The sequence below is a fragment of the Antedon bifida genome, chromosome 9 (assembly GCF_963402885.1).
Source record: "Antedon bifida chromosome 9, ecAntBifi1.1, whole genome shotgun sequence".
NCBI classification, from domain to species: domain Eukaryota; kingdom Metazoa; phylum Echinodermata; class Crinoidea; order Comatulida; family Antedonidae; genus Antedon; species Antedon bifida.
This window is the reverse complement of record NC_136234.1, coordinates 590987-616139: the sequence shown is the minus strand read 5'-3', so window position 1 is coordinate 616139 and position 25153 is coordinate 590987. Positions and strand designations below refer to the sequence as shown.

The 25153-nt window shown below is 31.7% G+C and overlaps 2 protein-coding genes across 2 annotated transcripts in view; both read right to left on the bottom strand.

Moving 5' to 3' along the window:
- The window catches only part of LOC144851903 (uncharacterized), a 90013-nt gene that overhangs the window by 21995 nt on the left and 42865 nt on the right, over positions 1–25153 (bottom strand). The gene's annotated exons all lie outside the window — the stretch shown is intronic.
- Positions 273–25006, bottom strand: LOC144851988 (leucine-rich repeat-containing protein 57-like). The gene is made up of 5 exons (XM_078709665.1): positions 24878–25006; positions 20810–20945; positions 12473–12741; positions 4435–4620; positions 273–2994 (listed from the first exon to the last, which is right to left on the bottom strand). Exons 1-5 carry the CDS (start codon positions 24956–24958, stop codon positions 2953–2955), a joined length of 714 nt encoding a protein of 237 aa, XP_078565791.1. The 5' UTR covers positions 24959–25006; the 3' UTR covers positions 273–2952.

Below are 25153 nucleotides of genomic sequence, written 5' to 3'. Positions count from 1 at the left end.
GATATTGGTGAAATTTGTATGAGATTCAAAGTTTATGGTACGCGCGTAAAAGTTTTACCATTTTCCATCAGAGGCATTTTCTGCAAAATGATGACGACGATGACGTTATTACACAAAGGGTATCTTTTACGAACTCTCAAATAATATACGACTGGCTGCCCGTGACATCAGCACTGAATTCACAGTAAATATACGACTGGCTGCCTATCATGACATCAGCAGTGAATTCACAGAAAAAATAAACAAGAGTCTAGAGGAAACGTGGAGTACAATGTGTTTAGTTCACTCACTCTGTTGACAAGTCACAATTAAGAAGTTTTAAATCTGACGCACTGCGCTCGGCGTAAACTCATGAGGTAGCGAATACTCACATATGAAATGATATTGCATTGACAAATCTGAAAGGAATGTAATAGAATCGCAATAAAAATACATAAAAATCATAAATTATGAAACAGCAGTTTGAAAAATGTTTTCTAAACAGTAGCACCCGAGGGAATCGTCATGGCCTTGCAATTAAATGTTGTTTTTATTTATATTTGTTGTACAATGTTAATGCATAGATACGGTGTAAAACACCAATGTACTATTTGAATGCGGTTATTCGTCCTTGTAGTATGTTGCACAGACATGTTTCGATTACACAATCATGAAGTCAAAATGTTGATAGAAGAATTCGAATATTCATCTTGACAATGAATTTGAATTAACGCCGCCTCAAGCAAGCACACTCGAACATCATTCTTAACCAACGACAACATAACGATTTGAAGGTCAGATTAATTTGTAAAAAAAGCATACTGGTACGTTTCCCTATCGTATTCTATTCAAGCATAATATTAATTGACATATTTAAAAATACGCCATGATACAGTTTTACAAAAAAGAACTAACCAATTATTTATTATGTTCAGCAGAACTCGAGTCCCAGGTCTCTTACATTATGTGATGACAGTAGGTGTGTATTGGCACGTACACGTTTGTTTTCTTACCGTTTGACCACAAAAACCAAAATATTTACGTAATTTGTTTCAAGAAATTGTTACTACTGTACCAATATGTTTTGACGGCACTAACAATAAAGATCACAACATGATTATGATATTGACGATGACGTAACAGTTAGATGACGATGACGTAACAGTTTGATGACGATGACGTAACAGTTTGATGACGATGACGTAAAAGTTTGATGACGATGACGTAACAGTTTGATGACGACGATAATACGCTACTCCCATTAGGCACAATACTGATGGTGATGATTGAGAGAATTTTCAGGAAGAACATTATGATGAATGCGATGATGATTTAATGATGATAAAGTCGAGAAAGCTTGTCATACCGATAAAGTAAACAGATACACAATGCAAAGTGAACTCTGAAGATAATAAATGCTCACCGTGTGAACAGGTTAACTGATATCATACACAATGCATGATAAAGTGCGCACTAAAGATGATGAATGCTTACCGTGTGAACAAGTCAACTGATATGATATCACAATGCATGATAAAGTGCGCACTAAAGATGATGAATGCTTACCGTGTGAACAAGTCAACTGATATCATACACAATGCATGATAAAGTGCGCACTGAAGATGATGAATGCTTACCGTGTGAACAAGTCAACTGATATCATACACAATGCATGATAAAGTGCGCACTGACGATGATGAATGCTTACCGTGTGAACAAGTCAACTGATATCATACACAATGCATGATAAAGTGCGCACTGAAGATGATGAATGCTTACCGTGTGAACAAGTCAACTGATATCATACACAATGCATGATAAAGTGCGCACTGAAGATGATGAATGCTTACGTGTGAACAAGTCAACTGATATCATACACAATGCATGATAAAGTGGCACTGAAGATAATGAATGCTCACCGTGTGAACAAGTCAACTGATATCATACACAATGCATGATAAAGTGCGCACTAAAGATGATGAATGCTTATCGTGTGAACAGGTCAACAGTAAGATTACACAGCCCCTTTATAAAGTGCGCACTGAAGATAATGAATCAACAAATACAATGCAAATTAGTATCTTATAAACGATACTCTTACTTTTATCTGCCAGTGTACTATCATCGTGATGCTGAGTACCTTATGTCTACTTGTCATAGAATAAGTAGGTGACATTTCAAATGTCACAACATTGAATAATAAATGACAACACATAACAGTTGGATTACATGACATTCACAAGGTCTTACAACATTCAAACACATGAAAAGTGCATTACTGTATGTGCTAGTTTATAATAATAAACTTATTGAATAAATTTCATTGGAGAATATATTTATGATTCACTTCTTGTTAGAGCAATCCAATGTAAGAGCAGAATCATCTTTGACACCTCTAGCACCTCCAACCCCTGCCCCCTTTACCCCCAGAAATCAAGCTCCTTGATTTATGGACACCTCCTCCTCCTAAATTGTTATTGCACAATTCCTAAACACAGTGATATCAGTAATCTGTGCAAATACTTGTTCTGCTATTATATTATATACAGTATTAGAAATTTAAATTTATATTAGGCTGAGAATATGTATATTTCTTATAAAGTCAAAATTCCCAATTATTAATTTACTGTATATAGTAAAACAGTTAATATATATAGTATATTTTAAAATGTAACAATGTTCAACATTACCACTATTATTTTTCACATATCTAGCAAGTGTGTACTTCACACACCAGGAGCGCACACCATACAAATTATGGTGGTGTTGTCGCAAAGTCATATAAAAATGTCAAAAACTTCAGAAATATAAATATTATAAATTGCCAAACCACATGTATATATGAATGATCATGTGATTGGCAAATGATATCTTTGTTTTGTTGCTTTCTTTGCTTTGATACCGCCTTTAAATTGCCATCAGTGGCTAATTATGCAAATCAGTTATGCAAATGAAGGATATACACCTGTCTCTTCAATACATCTTCTTTTTTGCTGCTGTGTACCGTTCCATATACTGAAACAAATAAAAGAAACAGTTGTATTAATTCTTTGGTAACATTTACTTGATCATGTTTCGTAAATACAACCAGTACTTGGTGCAATGATTCCTTTGCAGCTCGTAACAATGGATGAAGGAAACGTCAGAGCCAAAATGTGCAAAAAACACACAAGATTTAAAGAAGAACTGAGGAAAACAGAGATGCATTGTTTAATGGTAATAAAGTTAAGAAATAAAAAAGAATATGAACCTAGTTAAGAACCAACTTGTTTATTTGAAATTCAAGATTTATCAGCTGACTAGTATTACATTAATGGTTAAGATCAGGGTTTATATAAACATACAGGTAAGTCAATACTAATGTGAACACCGGTATCTCTCATATTAATACCATTAGAATCATTGATGTGTATCAATGTATGTATGATGATTCCTTCACAAAAATACTTTCCTGGCAAAATATTTTTTTCAAATGTTATATGCATCCAACAGGATGAATAAACTTGTTTATAACTTATGCTTAAAAAGTCTCATTAGTGAGTGGCGTTAAAAGAGTTATAACCCTGGCACTATCAGGATTGAACTCTGGACGTTTGGATTGGAAGGCATGCAGTTAACCAAGCTAGCCACTACAAAACATTTCTCAAGTACTATATATTACTTTTTTTGTATGTGTACCATAACTTTTTGGGGGTTTTTTTGTCCACATAATTTTTTTGCGCAAATAGCTATACTAATAGACTATGTCTGTTGCTTTAATATCAGGAAAATTGACATATTGGTGTTTTCACAAAAACGTTTTATAGCACACCCTCGCTATGGTTGTTCTCTCTATTTTTTCAGGTATTTCAGTTTCTTAGTATAAGTTTTGTTATTTTTCAGTTGAAGCAGAGTGTGTGTAAAAAGAATGTTTATTCTTGGAAAGAAACATTACAATCATATCACAGAAAGTTGTGGAAATAAACATATCTAACAAATCTAAAAGAATGTTGAATATTTAAGACATACTTTATGTTTTAAATTTCTGCTTTTGACATTTAAAATCATTTTTAAAAGAAATGATGAAAAAGCCTGGTATGTGAAATCAATCAACACATTTCTTCTTTTCGTAAAGTTTCTCTATGAGAGAGGGCGCTATTCTCAGTTTAACCAGGTAAGCTAGACACGAAATCCTTATATAAGCAATCTCTTTTCAGTCAATTTTTTTTTATACTCATCCAACAGCGCGCAACTTTACAATTAAAGATGGATATCTCTCTTTTATAATTTGATAATCATGTTTTCTTGTAAGTGACTCTGGGTATTCTCTTTCAAATTTAAAAATATATAACAATAATATATAATTTTAAATAGAGTTGGCCGTCATCATGTTTTCTGAAGCAACTTCTTCAGACAGGATGCAATGTGTTCTACAATTTAATTGCTTTCCATCTTAAGAAGTAATTAACTGATTACCTTATCATATCCAGGTTGCAAATTAAATTGTTTCATTTCAAACAGATTACCGTCAACAGCTAACGTTGAAATGCGTGATTCCTCAAGTATCTTTTTGGTAAAAGCTGTAGCTGGCAGACAATTTTCTTCCACACGTAGAACTTTTAACCGTGGACATTCAGCTAAGGAATCGGACAGACTTGATATCTAAATGTGAAAATATTAAGAAACATATAATTGTACAAGACTACACTTTAGTTATTTACGGTACAGAAAAATAGCATAAACCCAATTATTTATGGTAATTTGATGTGGGGAGGAGGGGGGTGATAATGATAAAGAAATATAAAATTAAGCTGACTCCAGACAAATTACAATAGTGTAGACAGCACTGTAGTGAATGACACGCACAAGGGAGGTAAAAGAAGTAAAATCTATAAATTCAGCCAAATTCAAAAGGTCTGCCACATGTGCTTTGATTTTGATATTTGTAATTCTATAAATACTTAATAATTTAATTATACTGGGATGTCTGAATACGATGCATACAGGGTTCCACAATAATTGAAAATATACTTTTCAAAAACCTTTGGTAAAAAAGAAAATAGTACTCTAAATAATATTACTATCATATGAATACTTTCATATAAAACATAGCTAACTCCAAAACAGACAAGTACTGTTTATTTATTTGTAGTTAATACTTATGTTTTATTATACATAAGGTTGATTAAACAAACTTAATTGCCGGGCAAAAACAAAATTCATGAAGTAAACTCAAAACACTGTTTTCAATCATTTTTCCAAGAAATAAAATTCATATAAAAGGGACAAACAAATTATTATCATCTTCTGCCTGAATACTTTGATGTTTATAGAAACGCTAATAGGGATAGCAAAATAATGGGAATTTGTTGCATTTACAGGATTTGATATTTCAGGGCACCATCTGCAAATAATGAGCTTCCTATCTTGTTTCCGCCATTAACGTGCTGCCATAGGCGATCCCTGGTTTTCTTTACAGGGGAAAGAATAAACCAGCTCAAAAATAAATTTAGGTTACAGTGTATTATTACTCCCCCCTAACATTTCCCTTGCTTTCATTTAATTTAATTATTTGACACAAGCCTGGGTGCGTCACAAAAAAAGCACCATAACACGTTAGCGTTCGCAAACTCTTATGATTCAGTGTTTCTTTGCCGGTGCGATGAAGTTGAATGAGAACAGAGTTCAAGGATTCAACTTGTATCCAGTACGACAAGTGTTGTAGGCTGAAAATGTCAAGAGAAGGTTTGTGACTCACAACCCAATCAAGGCGATGCATGCGGCGTAAACGCTCCGAGAAGGGGGTTCAAGAAGTCAAGTGGTACCACATCCAGTTTGAGTTACTGTGACACGAGATGTGACTCATCTTATACCTCCTCTTCCGTCCCCTAGAGAAGGTTTTGGTGTTTATGGAGGTTTCATTTATTTTGGAAGTAAACAAATATGAAGAATTTGGAAAAGCAAATTTAAGAGATAGTAATGACACTCATGCATCAGTATAACAGAAGGCAGTAGTGACTCTTGATCTCTCCTGCCACCATAGAAGGATTGGTAGCTAAAAGTGGTCCTAAGTACATGCTCAAACCAAGATTGGTGCTTTAAAGTACGCTTTATTGATTTTGAAAAAGGATAAACAGGAATAACACACAAACGATTGATTATCAATACTGAATTTAATTAGAAAGAAGTTAAGTTAATTACAGCTTGTTATTTAAAACATCAGAAGGATGGACAATCCAAGCCCATAAGGAGAAGTTGAGGATTTGAACCAATCCGTTTTGCTTAAGTGCCATTTTAAACCAGCAGTGAAAGTGATGGTCAGGCAAACTGTTCTAGCTCATTTGTGGAAAAAGACACCCCATATAAAAATCCTGGCTACAGGCTTTACCATCATAACAAAAAATTACCACATTGTAATATTTGGTTTTACAGTGAGAATAACAATACAGTTCCAACCAAACATTGAGGTAGTATCATTATTTGGTAAGGTAGTGGCAGATCACTTCCTATTATATATTTGTTTCAAGATTATTTTGTTTGATTTGGACAATTCACATCCTAACCAGTTTTATTATCGGAAACAAACAACCTATTTTTGCTTAATACTATTGTATTGGTGTTCAATTTGTCCATTTTTATCGGAAATCAACGACCTATTTTTTAGATGCTATTTACATTTGTGTTTAACATCTTCAGCTTTATCAAAAATCAATTACCTATATTTGTTCTATTGTTTTGGTGTTCAACTATTTACCACCTTTATCAGAAATCAGACCTATTTTTGTTTAAAAGACTATTTATATTGGTGTACAGTTTGGCCTATGATAAATATTGTACAAATAATATTGTTTACTGATATTAATAATAGTGAAAGTATTACAAAACACAATGGTAATTTAGGTGTTAACATCATGCTATACTATTATACTACTTGTTTTTATGTACTATTGTTAATTTAAAAAAAACCCAAAACTCCTCAACTTATACAAACCAATAAAAGTTGAGAGAGTGAGCGGTATAAAACAATGAATCTAAAAATGCAATAAATCATATTAAAATAGACTTTCAATATATTATAAATATAATTAAATTTCATTTATAATAACTAAACCCATGTGTGGTTCACAACCCAAAGTAAGAACTTAAAAAAACCACATAATTAGCATATTATAATAAAATACCTAAGAAATTAGAACAAATTTGTACCACAAATTAAAATACATTCTTTTATATTTAATGTATTGTTTGTAGTACTATTAAACGTACTATACACTTCATAAATAATAATATATACCATTATTATATGACATGTGGAATGCAAAGTCAGTGGCACAGCTGGAAGTACTATAGGGTTCGAATCCCTCAATTAACCACATTTAATTTAGCAATTATTACTGTATATGATGAAGAGTTTTGTCTATTATATACAGTATATATATTTTTTTATTTATTCATTGTGATTGATCAAATGGATCAATCATGAATAAAAACACAGAAAGGAACAAAAAGCAACTTATTTCCACTGTGGTCCCTATTAAATGAAACACCTTAAATAATTAACAACAGAATCGTAGAATAAACATATTAAAAATATAAAACGAATAAAACAAGAATTGATACATAGTATTATATGCATCTATTTCTAACTGCCAACTGTACCTAATATAATACTGCAACACACTTCACCTCCCAAGTTCTTCCAATAATCTCTTTATCCAATATATTTTTAAGAAACAAACAAAAAGTTAAAAACAAGCCACTGACAATGAAAAAACAGCACCTACTCCACCAATACATTATCAGCTAAGTGGCAGAATGAGCTTCTCTGCTTATACCAATCATCCGTCTCTTAAACATTTTAAATAAAATGTTAATAATGTAAGAATAAATAATATTCACAAGCAAAAACCTACTGTGACATTTTCAAAATGAATGTTAATGTTTTTATTCAAACTGCATTTAACAATATATTTTTAACAATTTGTACATTAAGTTTCCCAAGTGAGGAATGAATATTGTTGACTACATATTTTACTAACCGTATTTGATATTTTTTAATTAGTAATAAAAACTGTAAGAAATTGGTTTTTTAGTGTGTCTTCCAAGGAAGCATGTCTGACGGAGAAAAAAATTGATTAAAGTTTGGTGGAGTTGCCTTGAAAGTGCGGAGCGTGTCCTACTTAACACTTGAAAGCATTCCAGACTAATTCTTGCCATCAATATATATCACACCAAATTACTATTTGATATTTCTCTCCGCTGCTACTATTGTTTTTAAATAATCAGATAAATTTGTACTGGACTTGAACGTAATTGAAAACTGGCAAAGTTAAATTGAAAAAGGAAACTTAACAAGACCCTGGGTTTAAAAAAAAAATTATCGTGGTATTTGTTAAAATAAACCAAAGCGATATTGTTTCAACGTGTGGCACAAACTTTTAAAATCTGTTGACTATTAAATGATGTCAGAAAATAGAGTAAATAATTAAGATAAACGTCTGTTGATTTGACTTGGAGAGTTCATTGTATTGGTCTCCTAAGACCTTAACTCTACCAATAAAAAATGTTACAATAAATTAACTCATAAACACTTTAATGCTCGGAATAACTAATTCCAAACATACAGCAGAAATATGAACAAGATGGATGCCAACTTAAAGATTTTTAGAAAATAACTTGAAGTACAGTGGTGGTGCAGAAACTTCAGAAAATATTACTAGCCTGAGACACTAATGTTTATTGAGTAAACTACAGTAAGTCTACAAATTAATTTATAAACTTGAATTGTAATAAACAAAATACAAGAAAAGAAACCTAAAGAAAATTTAATCTGTAATAATTTCCAAGCATGTATGTATAGCCGTAATGGCAGAGGGAAAGAATGAAGATATTATGGTGCTGATTAAAGAAATGCAAAAAATTGAAAAGTTATAAACAATTGCAATAAATTTTGATGTTTATGAATCCTGACATGAATTGAAAAAGCCCATGGCGCAAAGAGAAGCCTAGACTATAATAGACGGCAGGATACTATAACATTAATATGTTGTTCTAAATGACTATTACAAAACATTGCCTATTATACATTACTGCCTATGGCATTTTAAGAAATGCCACACATACGTTTTCTTTTTTTTGACAATAGAGAGTTTTAAAACAGGTGCCTTGTAAAGTCCCCAGAAGCTTTGAGTTTTTAATGGGACATATAGTGAAGACAATTCAGACTTCATGCCAATTTATGACCTTCCGAAGTAAGGCCCTTCCAATTATAATATGTATTGCTGTAAAATAATAACTCTAGTCTTTGCCGTTTGCTTTTATTTAGTACCAGATGTTTGTAAAAGGTAAGAATGGTATCCAATCTGAGCTTTAATGAGGGGACAACACTGACAAACAATGTCTCAAAGAAGTGAAAAACCTAAAGAAAATTTTGAAGGAGAGGTGTAACAAATTTCAAAACTGTGCAGTTCCACTTTTCAATATGCCTATTAAAATAGAGGGCAGTAGATAAAACAAAATAATAGTAATACTAACCGTAACTCTTCATGAAATATAACAATTTTTTTCTAAATATAAATAAAATGAACTTGTTTGAAGCCTCAATATGTGAACGCAAGATATAGTGTAAATAATTTCATTTGTTATCTAAATTATATTCAATCTACTTAAAATTAGAAGTTACGGACAAATAGCCTGAAGCAAAAGAGCACGCTGTGTTGGAGTGGTGGGTAACTCAGCATCTCTAATCAACTGCTTGCCCTTAATAATAAAATTAAAGGTGAAATATAAAAAAAAAACGGATGAAAAACAAGTTGATAGATTTTAATTTGCTGGAAAGAGAAAATCAGTCTTTAATGCAATTTAAGTCCCTTCCTAAAAGTCATTTGTTTTACCTTTTTGGTCTTATAGCTGTGAGCACCAGATTCAATATAAGTTCCATCTTAAAAGTTACTTGTTTTACCATTTTTGTCTTATAGCGGTGAGCACCAGATTTAATTTAAGTTCTTCCATCCTAAAAGTCACTTGTTTAATAGACTTTTGGTCTTATAGCTGTGAGCACCAGATTCTACAGTACTCAATCTATTGTAATACTGCAGTTTAAGAACAAATTGGAGGATTGAGCAAAGAAGATGGTAACACAATAAAAATACAAGTTTATGGTTAACCACTACATGAGCACCATTACCAGTTCAATCATAACCTACTAAACACTACTTATATAGGAAATAACAATAATTAAGGAAGTTTATAAAGGAAGGCATTATGTAAATAAATAACATCATTAAAATAACAAAATTATTAATGGATTTATATAAAAACAATTTGGTAATAACCATGTTTGTATTATTAGTCATCTTGGGTCTCTATGGATCACTGATTTTGGTCCATTTAAAAGGGTCATTAGAATAGATGTGGATAACATGTATTAGAAGGGGGAGGGGTTATGAATACATAAGGGGTCAATGACATCTTATATCACTACACTTTCTATAGACGATTTTCTGTTTTGGAATATTGCATGTGTGCGCCTTTTACATTATCTTCACTAATACTGGCATATTGATTGAATTGATAAAATACATGTACAAATTTAGTGTAATGTATATGAAAAGTATCTTTGCACATTGATACGATTATAATGTTGGATCTTATCCAATTGATTGGCTCTTTACTAATGTCCACCACACATACAGTGTATAATACAAGCATAGCCCCTAGCATAAGCCCCCTCCAGGGCAGCTGGTTTACCAATGTCTTTCAAAGTCACGTCCAACTTAATTCTCGAGGGTGCGTAACCATGTGGTATGTATCATTTTTTCTTGACACAGCTAAAGTTAAGAGATTCAGAATGTAGAATATTCTAATTTAAGTAGGATAAAGTATTTGTGTAAACATTTAGCATTTGATAATTCCCAGCTCAAATGAGGTATTTAAATGGAGACATCACAGATCAGGTTATTACAATCTTGAAATAATTTTTAAGTTAGTCCTGCAGTCTTTTTCACACATCCATCCATAAAGATTGAAGAAAAGCAAGGACTGGAGACAAGACACTGTAGAGCATCAAAGTCAATGTTTGTACTACAGACAGTATCTACAACTTGTTTGTTTTTAGCAGTAGGCCCCATGCATAGTTAAAAATATTTATAGTAGTATGAAGAAAGAAAAAGCTAATTATAATATTGTATTATTATTATATTAGTAGACAGCATTAAGACAAGATATAAAATATGTACTAAAAAAAACAAAAAAATGCTAAATTACTTTAAAAAAATGTTATTAATATCATATTAATTAATGACAATAATTCAATTATTGGTAATTACTATTACAAATACAAAAGTATTGATCAAATGAAAATTATTATTGTAAATTGATATGTTCAAAATAATACACTTATTTAATTTGTTCCAATTTTCTGTTTCAAATCAAAGTCAGAAATGTAACTTAGTCATTTCAAAGTTCATAATTTCTTTTCCTGGCCATTCAAAGCGACTCCAAGGCTCCACAGGGAATAAACACACTTTAATTGAATAATATTGAGTTTGATTGCTTAAATGATGAAAACTTTTGAACCAATTAACATCAATAAAATACCAATAATTAATCAATTTATTAAATTATAAATATATAATTTTTGGTAATTTTTGGAATGGATGCCAAGAAAATAAAGAATTTACTACTACAGTTTATAACACAGGATATTATTTTCATGTGACTTGTCAGTGAGAGGAACGGGAAACTTCAAAACTGAAAATTAATTTAGGATGACAAGCTAATCAAACTAATAGTATTGAAATAAATGTGGAATATTGGAGTAACCACAGTAAATAACAATCATATGCAGAATTCAAAGGAAAGTATTGAGTTGAGATGAAGGAAGAAGGAAGGAAGAAAAATAGGCAATAGAAAATAAAGCCTAAAGGAAAAAGAAGTAGGGAAAATGTAGCCTAGCCAAATGCTTCACAATATCACCTTATTGCACGAATTATCAAATGGTGTAGCATAAGTATATAAGTATATTTCCTAATCCGAATTCTGATTGATTAGTTAGTTTATATGACTAATCAAAATTTGAAATTTGGGTGGTGCTGTATAGTATGAATGAAAGCAGAGGAAAATAGGAGGTGCTGATAAAGTATATTTATTTTATTTTATTTATTCAATTTCCAGGTATACAAACAGAAAGAAACCAACATTAACAAACGAAGTGTGGACGGAGTACCCTGTGGATTGCCAACAGTGCAAGCACTATCAAAGTGGCTCTCCAATACTCCAAACCACATACATATACAAATAATGTTCAATTGTTGAATAGTGAGAATATTATTACAAAAACATTCATAATTTGTTTTAGAACATACTACTATTAATTAACCAAATATAAACACCCAATTGACGAAATAAAAAATAAAATTGTCATGGGGAAAAATAAGGTTTGTGATGTTGCACTTTACTAACTCGTTGTCAATGCCCTCCTCAATAATAATATAAATAATAATTTCAGATTTACCTGATTCTGATTTAAATTCAATTCTTCAGCTTGCAATTCGCCAACGCCATCAGGTACACAGGCAATCATATTTTGAGACAAATCGAGAAAGTCTAAATTTTTCAACTGACATACTTGAGTTGGAAAAGCTTTTAGTTTATTTCCAGTAAGCAGTAGCTTACGTAGGGAAGTTAGTCGGGCTAATGATGACGGAAAACACGTAATGTTATTATTTGTAAGTGACAAAGTTTCCAATTTTTTTAGATCTTCAATTTCATTTGGTATTGTTCCTGTAAAAGAAAACCAAAGATAATTTTCTAAAAGGTGTAATAACCAAGAATAAAGCAATTGTACAACCTCACATTTAAAGATTTATTAAGAAAATATAAGTATTATTTCTGGAAAACCATGGTTGATCAACTATAGCCCCATCAAAACTTTACAAATAAAATGAATAAACGCAAATATTTATTATAAATAGGACAGCATAAATATAGTACATCAAACATTAAAGTAAATAATGTAATTGATTTTAGAAAGAATTAATTAATACCATAATCATGTAGTGCAGGAGTAATATACATAAAAATAAATAGGTCATACTATTACTACTGTATATTATTATTCTACTTTTAATACAAAGAATGTATCATTTCATTTAGACCAGAGATTTATAAAGTATAAAAATAAGTCATATTAAATTATCAACTTTAAAAAGAACATATAATTTTATAGACAAGAGATTTTTAAAATAACATATTTAAATAGATCGTACAAAAGTTACCTACTTTTCATAATATAATGTATAATTTTATTTAGTCCAGAGATTTATAAATTAATATAAAAATACAGTACAGAAGGTTGTACTACAGTAAAGTTACCTACTTCACATAGAATGATTATTCAGTCCACAGATTTATCAAATAACATTTATATAGGTCGTACTAAAGTTATTGACTTTAAGAAGAATGTATCATTTTATGTAGACCAGAGATTTATAAAATAACATAAATATAGGTCGTACTAAAGTTGATTAACTTTACAAAGAAATGGTCACATTATTCAAACTTTTCTATTAAATTTAATTGTGAATTGCCCATAGTTACAGAAAACAACCACATTAGAATCGATGTGACCTACTATTTGTCGACCTAGATTTTGGTAAAAGAAGGAGGTTGGCAGCTTAGATACATGAAGAAAACTAGCACGAAGAGAAAAACAGCAAATGGAAAAAAAAAGATGAACAGAGAAAGACAAAAGTCTACTGAATTACTTAACTAAGAATTTAAATTCTAAGAATGTGTCAAAAAATAAAACTTGAAATACAGTAAAAATTATGTATCATTCATCATACAGTAGATTGATGGAATACAACAATATTGATTTTTCTTAGAAAGTCTTAAAATATTTCTTCTACTTTTCTTAATCCTGTTAATATAAGATAAAGTACACAGAAAGTGTTTAAAAGCTTTTTGTGTGACTGTTTTAAAATGTCGCGTACAAACTGAAGCATTAATAATATTATTATGATAAGACCTTGGCCTAAATACAGCAAGGCAATAAATATAATTTCATTTTAAACATAATAATTCAAAAATACAACATTTTTGCAGGGCAAATTGCTCAACAATTCATAACATCTGTTGTTTCACTTCTTCAAAATAAAACTGAAACATTATTTTATATTCCATTTCATTATGAGTTTATCTTTAAAGATGCATTGCTTTCGAAAACCTAGATAAACGTTCAATTTAATATTAGACTTGTATGATCCTAAACCTGGTTTTGAAAAATAAATTAACTAAATAAAAGAATTCAAGATAGAAGATTTTATACTAATATTAACAATATATTTAATATTTTACATTTTAATTCAATACACAGAAAGTTCTAGCCAAACTGGTCAGGACACTGTCGACATACAGAAGGCCCCAGGTTCAATTCCCAATAAGGACAACCAGTCAACTCAGCTGTAAATGCTGAGGCTTAGTACAATGAGCTCCTAATTTCTCTACATTCTAAAAGAAAACACAGGACTCACCTTTACAGAAAGTAAAAACCTGTAGTAAATGGCATAAAACAGTTTTAAAAGCTGAATCTTACCAAGGTGCAATGCCATTGAGATTAAACTAAGTGAATATTTAGAACTCTGGACAAGAATAACAAGTCAATTTTGACTGTATTAGATATGATCATCAAAAGTATACTGCATCTAATCAATATCTCCTGCTAAAATGTCTTCTCAAATATTTTTGTTCTGTTTACTTACTGAATTTAAAAAATATATTACTGTAATTGATGGGGGTGTTCAACGAATTATATATTTAGTGTTGTAACGCGTTCTTCCCAGAATAGAAGAAGAGTAATCCAGGTAAGCTACACACGATACAGACGACTTCCTTCGAAATAATGAAATGTAGATTACAAAAATCGTGACAGGCTTTGGAGATATTTGCCATGAACCTACTAGCTCTACTAGTGTAATTCAATGCCCAATTTGTCTTTGTTGCTAAATTAACTTAGTACTGGTGTAGACAATTCCATAGGATGAGGATCGACAATTTTTACATGAGTAGGTAGAATTTTTGCTTGCTTGAAGTACAGAAATATTATTCAGTTACTTAGCCTACTGTAGTTTATAGTTAGAAAAGTTATCTAAAGTCAATGAAGCACTCAGAATATGTTGACTTATAACTAAAAAGGAATTCTTATTTTTTTAGACACGGTAGTTACTCAAAAACTGTGATGCGGTCAGCAAAAAAAAAAGCATAACATAAACAACTGTATAAATAGTCAACGTTTGTATAAAGTATAAAGTGAAAGTTAAAAAATAGAACAAATATTATCAAACATAAAAACTACTGTACCATATTCACAAAGCAACAACACTTGAAGAGAGTAAGTAAAAGAAAATAGTGACTTGTTTGTTTGATTGCTTTGATCATTTGTACCAAGCAGTTCTTGAGTAACGTCTACAATTATCAAAAATGACAGTAATGTGTTCATGATTAAATTCTTAGTAGCATTTTCTAAATAAAGAACATTTTTCTCCAAACCAGTCACAAACTAATTTAAATTTTCAGACGTTTCATACATCACCTGCCCATAGGCTTAATCTCTGCACTACAAATAATATTTTTTCAAAACATCGGTTCACTCAATATTAGGCAATATTTATTTTACCTGGAGCCAAATCCTAGATGGATAACCCTTATAAAGTCTCTGAAATAAACATCACCCTTTTGACTTCCTCGCATTTTGTTTATTTTTTTGATAGAGAAATTTTCAAGTTAAGTCACAAATTTCATGATTTATTGTTGAACTTTGATAAGCCTAATATCAATATATCAATCAAGATTATTTTGCATGTTTACTAAGTACTGTAATCTTTTAATTTTAATTCTAAAATTTTTAAAACCAGCTGTTTATTGTAAAGCTGTCAAAATTATTCCAGATTGTTATTTCTTAAAATGAGATTTAGGTTCTCTAATATTATCTTAATGAATAAACAATAAAAAGGACAAAGGATATATAGAAATTGTTGAAAGCGAGGTTGTTAATGTTAACCCAAGGAGATCTAAACAAGAAAGGAAAAAAGTTATCAGTTTGAGTTACCAACATGTACCGCTTTGTTAAAAAAAGGAATCTTTGTTTTATTTAATTCTTGTTGCATTGATTTATAATTGAATATGAGACAATTTGTAAGATTACAAGATCTAATTTACAAAGAATAGATAAACAAACAGGACTACTGACAATGACATCGTCTAATTGACCATTTACCATTATCTACAACCATGATCTAAGATCTGTACTACAAACATTTCTTTATTTAGTTAAGAGTACAGTTTCGTTTACGAACAATAAATAGAAACGCCAATTAAATTCCTTAAACAAACTATTTAACATTGTGACCTTAATACTATGTTGTTCACGATATTCAGTTCCCAGTGCGTACTACCATGGAGTCATTGATTTGCTAGATAAACTTATCCGAGTGTGAGAGAAGTGACATGCGCCTCTGGCTATTGATTGGGCTCCTCCACCCAAATACGATGATGATTCGTCCCGAGGCATTAACTTAACAAGAATCGTGGCGTTCAATGCTCTAGAAGGTCGGGCCGCTGAAATTGGTATGGCCTAATTGGTGGGAACTCAAGTTCTGGGCATGCACAGTGCGCTAAAAATATCACTACCTCTGCAGTGAAATTTTTACTAAGAGGACTTTTCCCAGGTGTCCTAACGCAAACTTATACATCGGTAACATACCATAAGAAACGTTACCGAAATAGATCCTATAGAATTCGTCATACAAGGTCACATGATCAATTAACATAGGTTTTTGAACTTAATATTGTATGATAAAAATGTAAAATATTTTAAAACTATTATTCAATGTTTTATTTTCAAGCAAGCTAAGTTGTACGATTATTAATTATATTTTTGTAGAAATAAATCATAAATGGTTGGGCTGCTCCACTTGAGCAAAATGGTCAGTGGATGTATCAAACCCTGATGTTTGAATTTCAAGCAGAAGATTCTGGATTTGAATCAAAACGGCTTTTTCTCATTCACCGTGTATAAAATAATGTTATTTTTTTAATTTTATTAATTTTTAAGAGAAACTATTCCAGATATTCTAGACATAACTTAGCAGAAGATTTTGGGTTTGATAGGTTTGGCCAGTTTTTACTTATTCTCAGATTTTCATTTTTTAGTTATATTTCTCAAGGAGCGAAGCTATTGTGTGTTTCCAGATTGTGTCATTCCTTTGACTTTTTAGTCGCGTGCAACGCAACTCTACAGCTCACTATGTCGGTCGGTTGGTTGGTCGGTCAGTCGGTTGGTCGGTAAACACTAACTTGAGCACGCAACTGCAGCCATGTATATGGCCTTGTTTTTCTTTAAACCAACAAGTAAAAAACTAAAATTAAGGCAAATATGCTTTGAATTAATAGTAAAAATCTGTACAAAATGTTTCTTGCTGAATCATACTGTATGCAGCATCCTTTTAAAAGTCCAATCTTACTAATTTTCAAACTACCGGTCCCATTATGGTAAAGTTTACAAAAAGGCCTATAGCAAGTCATAATGAATTTCAATACGATTTTAAGTAAACAACTTACACATTAACATTGAGTGCTCTAGGCTGGTATTACATTGAACCACAGGAGTCTTAACACACTGAAAACCACTTGTACTTAACATCAGTACAGTACTTAATTGATAAAAAGTTTTATTCTTTTATTATGATCCTTGAAAAATTAAACAATTAATCTAGATTATTATTAAAAGCAGTTGACTGTCACTTTTTAACATTCAAAATAATTGATTGGAATAGAATATGATTTTACATTTTAACAAAAAATAGGCTACTGTTGCAGTACTGTAGTTTTTAGACCACTCGTAAAGCATCTGGCTCGGTTCTATCAGGGCCTTCGTTTTATGGCGGGATTGTTCTGAAACTACAATATATTGAAAAGAACAAAAAGTATGAAGCGTTATCTTATTCTTAGAAAAGTAATCAGGAAAGTGTGTTTTAAACCAATTTTGTTTATTTCATCTTATTATAGATTTTTTCTGTTTTTAGAACACTGCTATCAAACAAAATCTTTCACTACAACTAGCGTAATTAATTACGCGAACGAAAGGTTCTTTGTTTCACAATCAATTCACAGTAAAAAAGCTGTGGGTTAACAGAAGCACACCTTTGATACTGTACACAGTAGAACATTTCATAATTTCACACGAAAAATGTTGACGTTTTCTGAGTAAAGGCCAGGCCCATAAAGGAAGGTGCAACCGTAGCAAGGATACGCCTTCGGTAGTAGCCCTTAGCTATTCCCCTAAGTGGTTTCATTTTAATTATTTCAGAATATCGTCATTATTATTCGTGGACACATGCAGCTTAAGAGCCACGTTCAAGGGATAGTAACGAACACTATCCTGTTAAATTTCACAACTTCTCATCTCAACGGGTGATTAATTAACAACTGCGCAACACACCTCCAGAAATTATCTCGTTACCAAATAGCTGAGAGCATAAACAAGGGGTCATCTTCTAACTGACCACAATCAATGGGATCATGGCTACTGCTTAGAAAGTAAGGTTTTGTAAGTACAGTATTTCCTTGCACCAACGATGTTTATTTATGAAACAAGAGAAGAAAATTACAATAACTTGTAACTAATGAAAACTCTTTTCATCAACATATTCACAGTAGATTCTGTTTGTTTTACTTTTTATTTTATCCAATTTCCAGAACCATTATCACCTATGGGTAGGATTGTCATTGTCAAGTAACTTTCTCTATAATATCTACAGTAATATTTATAGCAAAAAATGTAAAAGTTTGCAACAAATTAACATTTTATTATAGAAATAAAAGCATACTAAATATTTCAATAAGGCAGTGTACAGTATGATCCAAGGATACAATTTCATGAAAAGAACAAGGGGTTGGATCCCCAAGGTGTTTTACAGTATATTATATTTTTTTCAATAAAAAGTGCAAAATCTCAATGTTATGAAAGAGTTCAATTCAATGAAACTGATTACACTAAAAATAGCAACAATTTAGAATACATCATAATGAACGAAATCAATCAAACCAAACTGACAGATTATTCAAGAATCTTTGCTAATAATCCCCTTGAAAAAGTTATAACAGTCTACAAATCATCTTTCTCTTTAAAATTACCCCAGGGTTGGAAAACAAAACTGTTTAAAATGATACCAGGGTAGGAGAAACAAAAGAGTTAAAAAATGACTGGAGGAAACAGAAAAATTTATGAAATTGTTTCTGACCTTTGCGGACTCCTGTATGTATCTGATCAACACCTATAAAACTTGACATGGATAAACAAGGTAAAACGAGAAGAAAATCAGTTTTTATCTAGGCTAGAGGGGAAACCCTTAGCAAGGTTGTAACAGGTCATAAGACCAATTATACTTGGATTGATAAAGATCCAAGTATAATTGATGAAACCTAAAAACTGTGCCAACAACGAGTTGTAATATTTAGGATGGGTAACTACTAACAGGGTTCAAAATTTATTAGGTATAAAATATATTGAAAAAAACAGACTTCAAACTCTATATAAAGTAAATTTAAATAATACACCATCTAGTTGAGGCAACTACTGATGTAATAATCACAGTATGACATTTGTAAATCACATTGGTTGGTATTTTAAAGAAATTTTGGTTTATTAAAATATTTTTAGCGGCTTGTATAAAATTTTTTACTGTATATACAAATTATTTTTTTCAAACTTTAAAATATTGTCTATACTCTTCTATTGTTTTAAACATTGTTCATGTATTTAAACTGCAGTGTATTAACAAAGATTTGTATATGAATTACCAGTAAAAGATGAATTGAATTACACAAACCAAAAGTGGTGTTGGTAGTCTATAAGTGCTAGCTTACCTGGATAAACCGACACGAAATAGACTGAGGCGAGATTCAAATTATGGAAGAAAGATGAGTTTAAGAAGAAGATGAAAAAGAAGGGATGGCACAAATTGTGACACAAAATAAGTAGCATCTGTTGCAGTATTTTCTGGATGATCAGGCGAGCTACAGCAGGCCTAGTTACACAGTACATCTATTTTTAGATTAATAACCCAGGTTTTATTTCCTCTCAGTGGATAATATTGAAATCCAATACAGTAAATAAAAGTCTAATGTAAAAACACACATCATTGAAATGTAAATCAAATCAAATTTATTGAATGAAGGATCTGTTTTCTACATTTTATGTTGGCCTATTTTGAGTTCTTGCCAGCTGTTTTATAAATATTACGATTACAATAAATTTATAGAGGGCGATAGAGCTACAATATTCACCGCAATCTGAATATAAAGTAACAAAAGCTTTACAACAGATTATTATTATGTAAGTAGAGAAGACCTGGATTAAGATGAAGATTAAAATCTAAATGCAGAAGTACTGTAGGTATTGGTAGGTTAGACTGTATGCTGCAGTGGTTACTTTAGTGTACCTTAATGGTAGGAAGAGTACTTTTATCAAGACTTGAGAAGTTGATATAGAGTATAGGTTACAAAAACCACCATGGTGCAGGGAAGGTTCCTGCCGAAGACATAGATATGACAAAGTTATCAAGAATTAGAAAAATGTTTAAAATGAGTCTAGAAACATTTTATATTGTATTTTTTTTCGTTTTTAGCAGTAAGTTTTGCTAAACTGGCAAAATTATTCCTTGTTATCTCTCTGGGGCGGGTATTGCTTCTAAAGTTCTGTACTGAATAAGACCAGCATTTACCAGTGTTATCAAACACTTTATACCAGTGTTATCAAACACTTTATAAGTAGTATTTTAAAGGTACATACCAAGTCTATTGTGATTGATTGTCAAAGATTTTAGCTGCAAAAAGCTACCGATAGAAGGAGGAATCAAAGTCAACTTGTTTTTAGATATGTCCAAAGTTCTTAAGTTTTTTGTCAGCTTCAGAAGTTGAGGTGGAAACTGAAAATAGACAAGGAAATTGATTTAGGTTTAAAGCACAAGCTAGTTATCATTTTACATTACATTATTATAATTTACTATGTCTATCAATTATCATCAAATGTTCTATTATCATTACTACACAGTATAATCTGGCACGGGCAACTGATTAGGCTTAAATACAAAGTCTACAGTACACAATCTTTTTTAGTCAACATGTACCTTAAGCATGTCTACTAATCTTTAGTCTGGGTACTCAATATTAATTAGGTTAATGCTGGTGTTAGGCAATTATTTCAGCCGTCAGCCCTGCAGCTGAAATGTCAACAGCCACAAAATGCAACAAACAATTTTCTAAATTGTAAATGAATGAATGATTCTTTTTTTTATATGAATTTTTATGTATTTTATGATTTAGATTAAGAGGATCCCAACGATAAGTAGGTTTATCATTGATTTGGCTTACCCTGCTTTTTAAAAAAGATGAATACATTTTTAATAACATTTTATGTAGACAAATAATAATAAATTGTAAAACATAAATTTGGAGATATTCATTATAATAAAGTAAATGAATATTATATTGAATGATTAAGTAATAATTTAGGCACTTATTATAAAAATAATAAATATTATAAAAACAAATGGAATTTCAATATTATATTGGTATGGTTTACTTTACTGGTGTTGAATTTCCTAGCCAGGGTTTTACCTTGCCAAAGTATGGCAAGCCTGAGAATACAGGCGCCAAAAGAGTGATCTTCTGACATAGACAAGCAGGGTATTGCTTATTCAACTGGGTCTAGGAATTTTTACACCACCTGCCCAAAATGAGAACACCAGCACTATAGAGTTGCCACAGTATCAGCAGCAAAAGGCTGACTACTGCGCATAGGGACACATGGTGGTCTCTGTTTGTTTAGGTAGGTGGTCTCACCATTTCTGTATATGCAATACAAATAAAGAATATTGCATTTTCATCAGTCGTGTGCGTGTACCAGTACTGTATATCTGGAATGTGTTTGAATTAAAGTCCTATTTATCTTCTTTTTATGTAGATCATAAACAAAATTTCAATCAATAAGTACAACATTTATTTTCTTTTTAATTTCTGTGTTCTCTGTTTGAGTGAAATATCCAATAAACAAAATGTATTGATTGACTAGATAATCCATTGCTGGCCATGTAATGTTTGAGGAGAGTGACTCTACTCTATCCAAGATGTGAGCCTGTTAATTATTTGAAAGTGTTATGGGGTTGGTATAAAGCTAACCTATCTGAAGAGAAAAGGAATACAAATGTGTTAATCCCATTGCATGTTAGTGGAAAGGATAATCCATGGCAAATCAGGTTAAATCACTTGACAACAGTAAACAACAGTTAATCTCATTGTATTAGCCCCAAATTATACTCAGCGTAAAGCAAGAATAATGTATCACAAAACTGCTGATACTTATAGCAGTTATGATGTAGATTTCTGTCACCACATACTGTGTTGTGGTAAATATAATGTTACATACCAGTGTAATTGAACAATTGGTAGGTTCTACCAACCAAGGCTTGCGTCAGCCCCCTCGAGCATTTTCTAAACTAACATGCATGATGATGAGAGAAACATGAAATGTTACAAACACGATGTTAATTACAATAGTGTTACTGTACTATGTCTTTGGGTATTAAATAACACACTTGTGTTTAATCATGTTTTTATTTATAAGCTGTTAAATAATTTCTCAATGATTTAATATACCATACTTTATACTTATAGGTACAGTATAAAATAACAGTAGTACTTCAATTTCTTTGGGTATTATAGAGGGTGCTAGATAGATTTTAAGAAAGATATCTGTAGTAAATGAATTTTTAAGAACAAATTTATCAAAAAAAGCTTTTCCATTGGGAATGAACATATTAAGCCATTTAATTAATTTTTTTCATGACAGTGACACTCACTAAATAAACATACTTTTTCTTACGCAAAACAAAATAAAAGAAATTAGAAAATTCTTCTAAAACTATATACAGTAGCATAATAGCATAAAACTAACTCCAAATAACGAGAGACAAGCTAGATAGTTTTTAATACTAAAAAAGAATATGTTATTTAAACATAATCAGTGCATCTATTGGTTTTTATATACAATAGGATAACCATTTATGCTGTTTTTTTAAAAATTAATTTTATCAAACAAAGAATGAATGAATGGTTCCCTATTCTACGATGCAAACCTTTACGATTTATTTTGTTTTCTGTAGAAAAAACGCATATTTATCAACTTATCATAAATAATTATCGTCCTAGTGTAAATGGACCACCTTAATACTTGGCATTTTGTATTTAACCATGTCTTTGTTATAGTTTGGTTCCATTAATCTGTCAACAGACTCTTTTTCTGTGTTGACCTATAAATTATTATTTTCTATGAAAAGCTAATTACAGAGGGCCTAGGTGTAAACTTGACCTTCAGATTACAGACAAATCGGGATATCCATGCTCAACTAAAATAAATTTGTAAATTTCATTTTTGCAATTTGGGTACAGAACAGATGTCAGCCATGTTCTGATTGGCCAGTTGACAATCTTGCGCAAGCACCTTTATATATTACTAATCACATAAGGTTAATGTCAATAGTCTAGCCCACATTAGTGCTGTTGGTGTGCAATCCATGATTGTGTTAATTATTGCACGATACAATATTTTATTTCTGTGCTCATTTTTTTCTTTTTTTTAATCGTTTATTATTTTGAATGATACAAAGAAGAATAAATAAATTCCTCTTGCAGGTGACGTAGGCCTAGGTCGTATCCGGATATTCACCCCCTGGACATTTACCCCCCCGGAAAACTACCCCCCGGACAACCACCACCTGGACAACTACCCCCTTAGGACAACTACCCCTTTAGGACAAATACCCCTGGACAAATACCCCCCCGGACAACTACCCCCTTAGGACAACAACCCCCTTAGGACAACTACCCCCCGGACAACTACCCCCTAGGAACAACCTGACTCTGCAACAGTGTATAATAGGTAGTTGACCGGGGGTTAGTTATCCTAAGGGGGTAGTTGTCCTAAGGGGGTAGTTGTCCGAAGGGTAGTTGTCCGGGGGGTTGTTATCCTAAGGGGGTAGTTGTCCTAAGGGGGTAGTTGTCCGGGGAGTAGTTGTCTTAAAGGGGTAGTTGTCCGGGTGGTAAACATCCGGGGGTAACTGTCTAGGGGTAGGTGTCCAAGAACCATATAGATGGTCTTAGTGCTTAGCCGGCTTGTGACGTAGCAAGTAGTCTTTATTATAGACTGTTCCTATACTGTTGCTTATACGCATTATTGATCGTGAAAGACAACCAATTGAACAAGTTTTTTTAAATCAAATAAAAACAGTTATCTTATTCTGATATAGGCTTAGAATAGATTTTCTCGCGTAGTAAAGCGTGATAAACATTACCTCATTTGGTTTTCTACTCGGAAAGTATGCCTTTAATTTGTTAATGTACGCAGTCTTTGCTAAGAGTAAGACTGTTTTATAGCAATGGTCTTAACTTTAAACCGGCTTTATCGGGGAGTTAAGACCATCAGTTAAGACGGTTTTATACTAGCAATTCCCGTCTGCTGGTCTCTAATTCCCGATAGCAATTTAAAGATAAAAACACAATTAATAATAATATTTTAATTTAATATTTAAAAAAAATAAATATGTATTCCTTATGCTAGGCCTAGCCCTATAGAAAAGTAGGCGCCGGCAGGCCTCTACCTATAGCCTCTCTCTAATAATTAATATTAATAATAACTTAGACCTAGCTAGTAGTACTACTAGACGTTGGCCTACTACTACTAGGCCTAGAGGCCGTAAATCGGCGTGGACGACGACGGTGGTGGTGGGTGGGTTTGATGGTAGCCTACGATTTACATCTGATATATTCAATGCTGTGAGCTTCAACATCAAATTTTCCTCACCTGCGAGATTCCCATGTCATTAAGCTGGCAAATACCAGACTTTTCAGCTCTTTCGAGATGAGGATTTATCGAATTTCCCATGATAAAAACACAACTACAGTAAAAATCTCGTCGGGATTCTTCAAAATAAATTAGGTCAACAAGAAAGTACTGAACTGTGACGAAAATGGAATAGTCCAAGTATATTGACATTTTTGTTTTCTTTTAAAGATGTATTGTCCCCCTGAAAAAATAATTCTTAACATTTTTGTTGAATATGCCATTTTAATGTAACAT

What these genes read in the sequence shown, in the direction of transcription:
- LOC144851988 (XM_078709665.1), bottom strand. Translation starts at nt 24,958, where the DNA reads ATGGGAAATTCGATAAATCCTCATCTCGAAAGAGCTGAAAAGTCTGGT. An exon ending in ATGACATGGGAATCTCGCAG is followed by an intron (nt 20,946 to 24,877) that starts GTGAGGAAAATT and finishes GTCTATTTTCAG; the next exon opens with TTTCCACCTCAACTTCTGAA. An exon ending in AATCAATCACAATAGACTTG is followed by an intron (nt 12,742 to 20,809) that starts GTATGTACCTTT and finishes TTTCTTTTACAG; the next exon opens with GAACAATACCAAATGAAATT.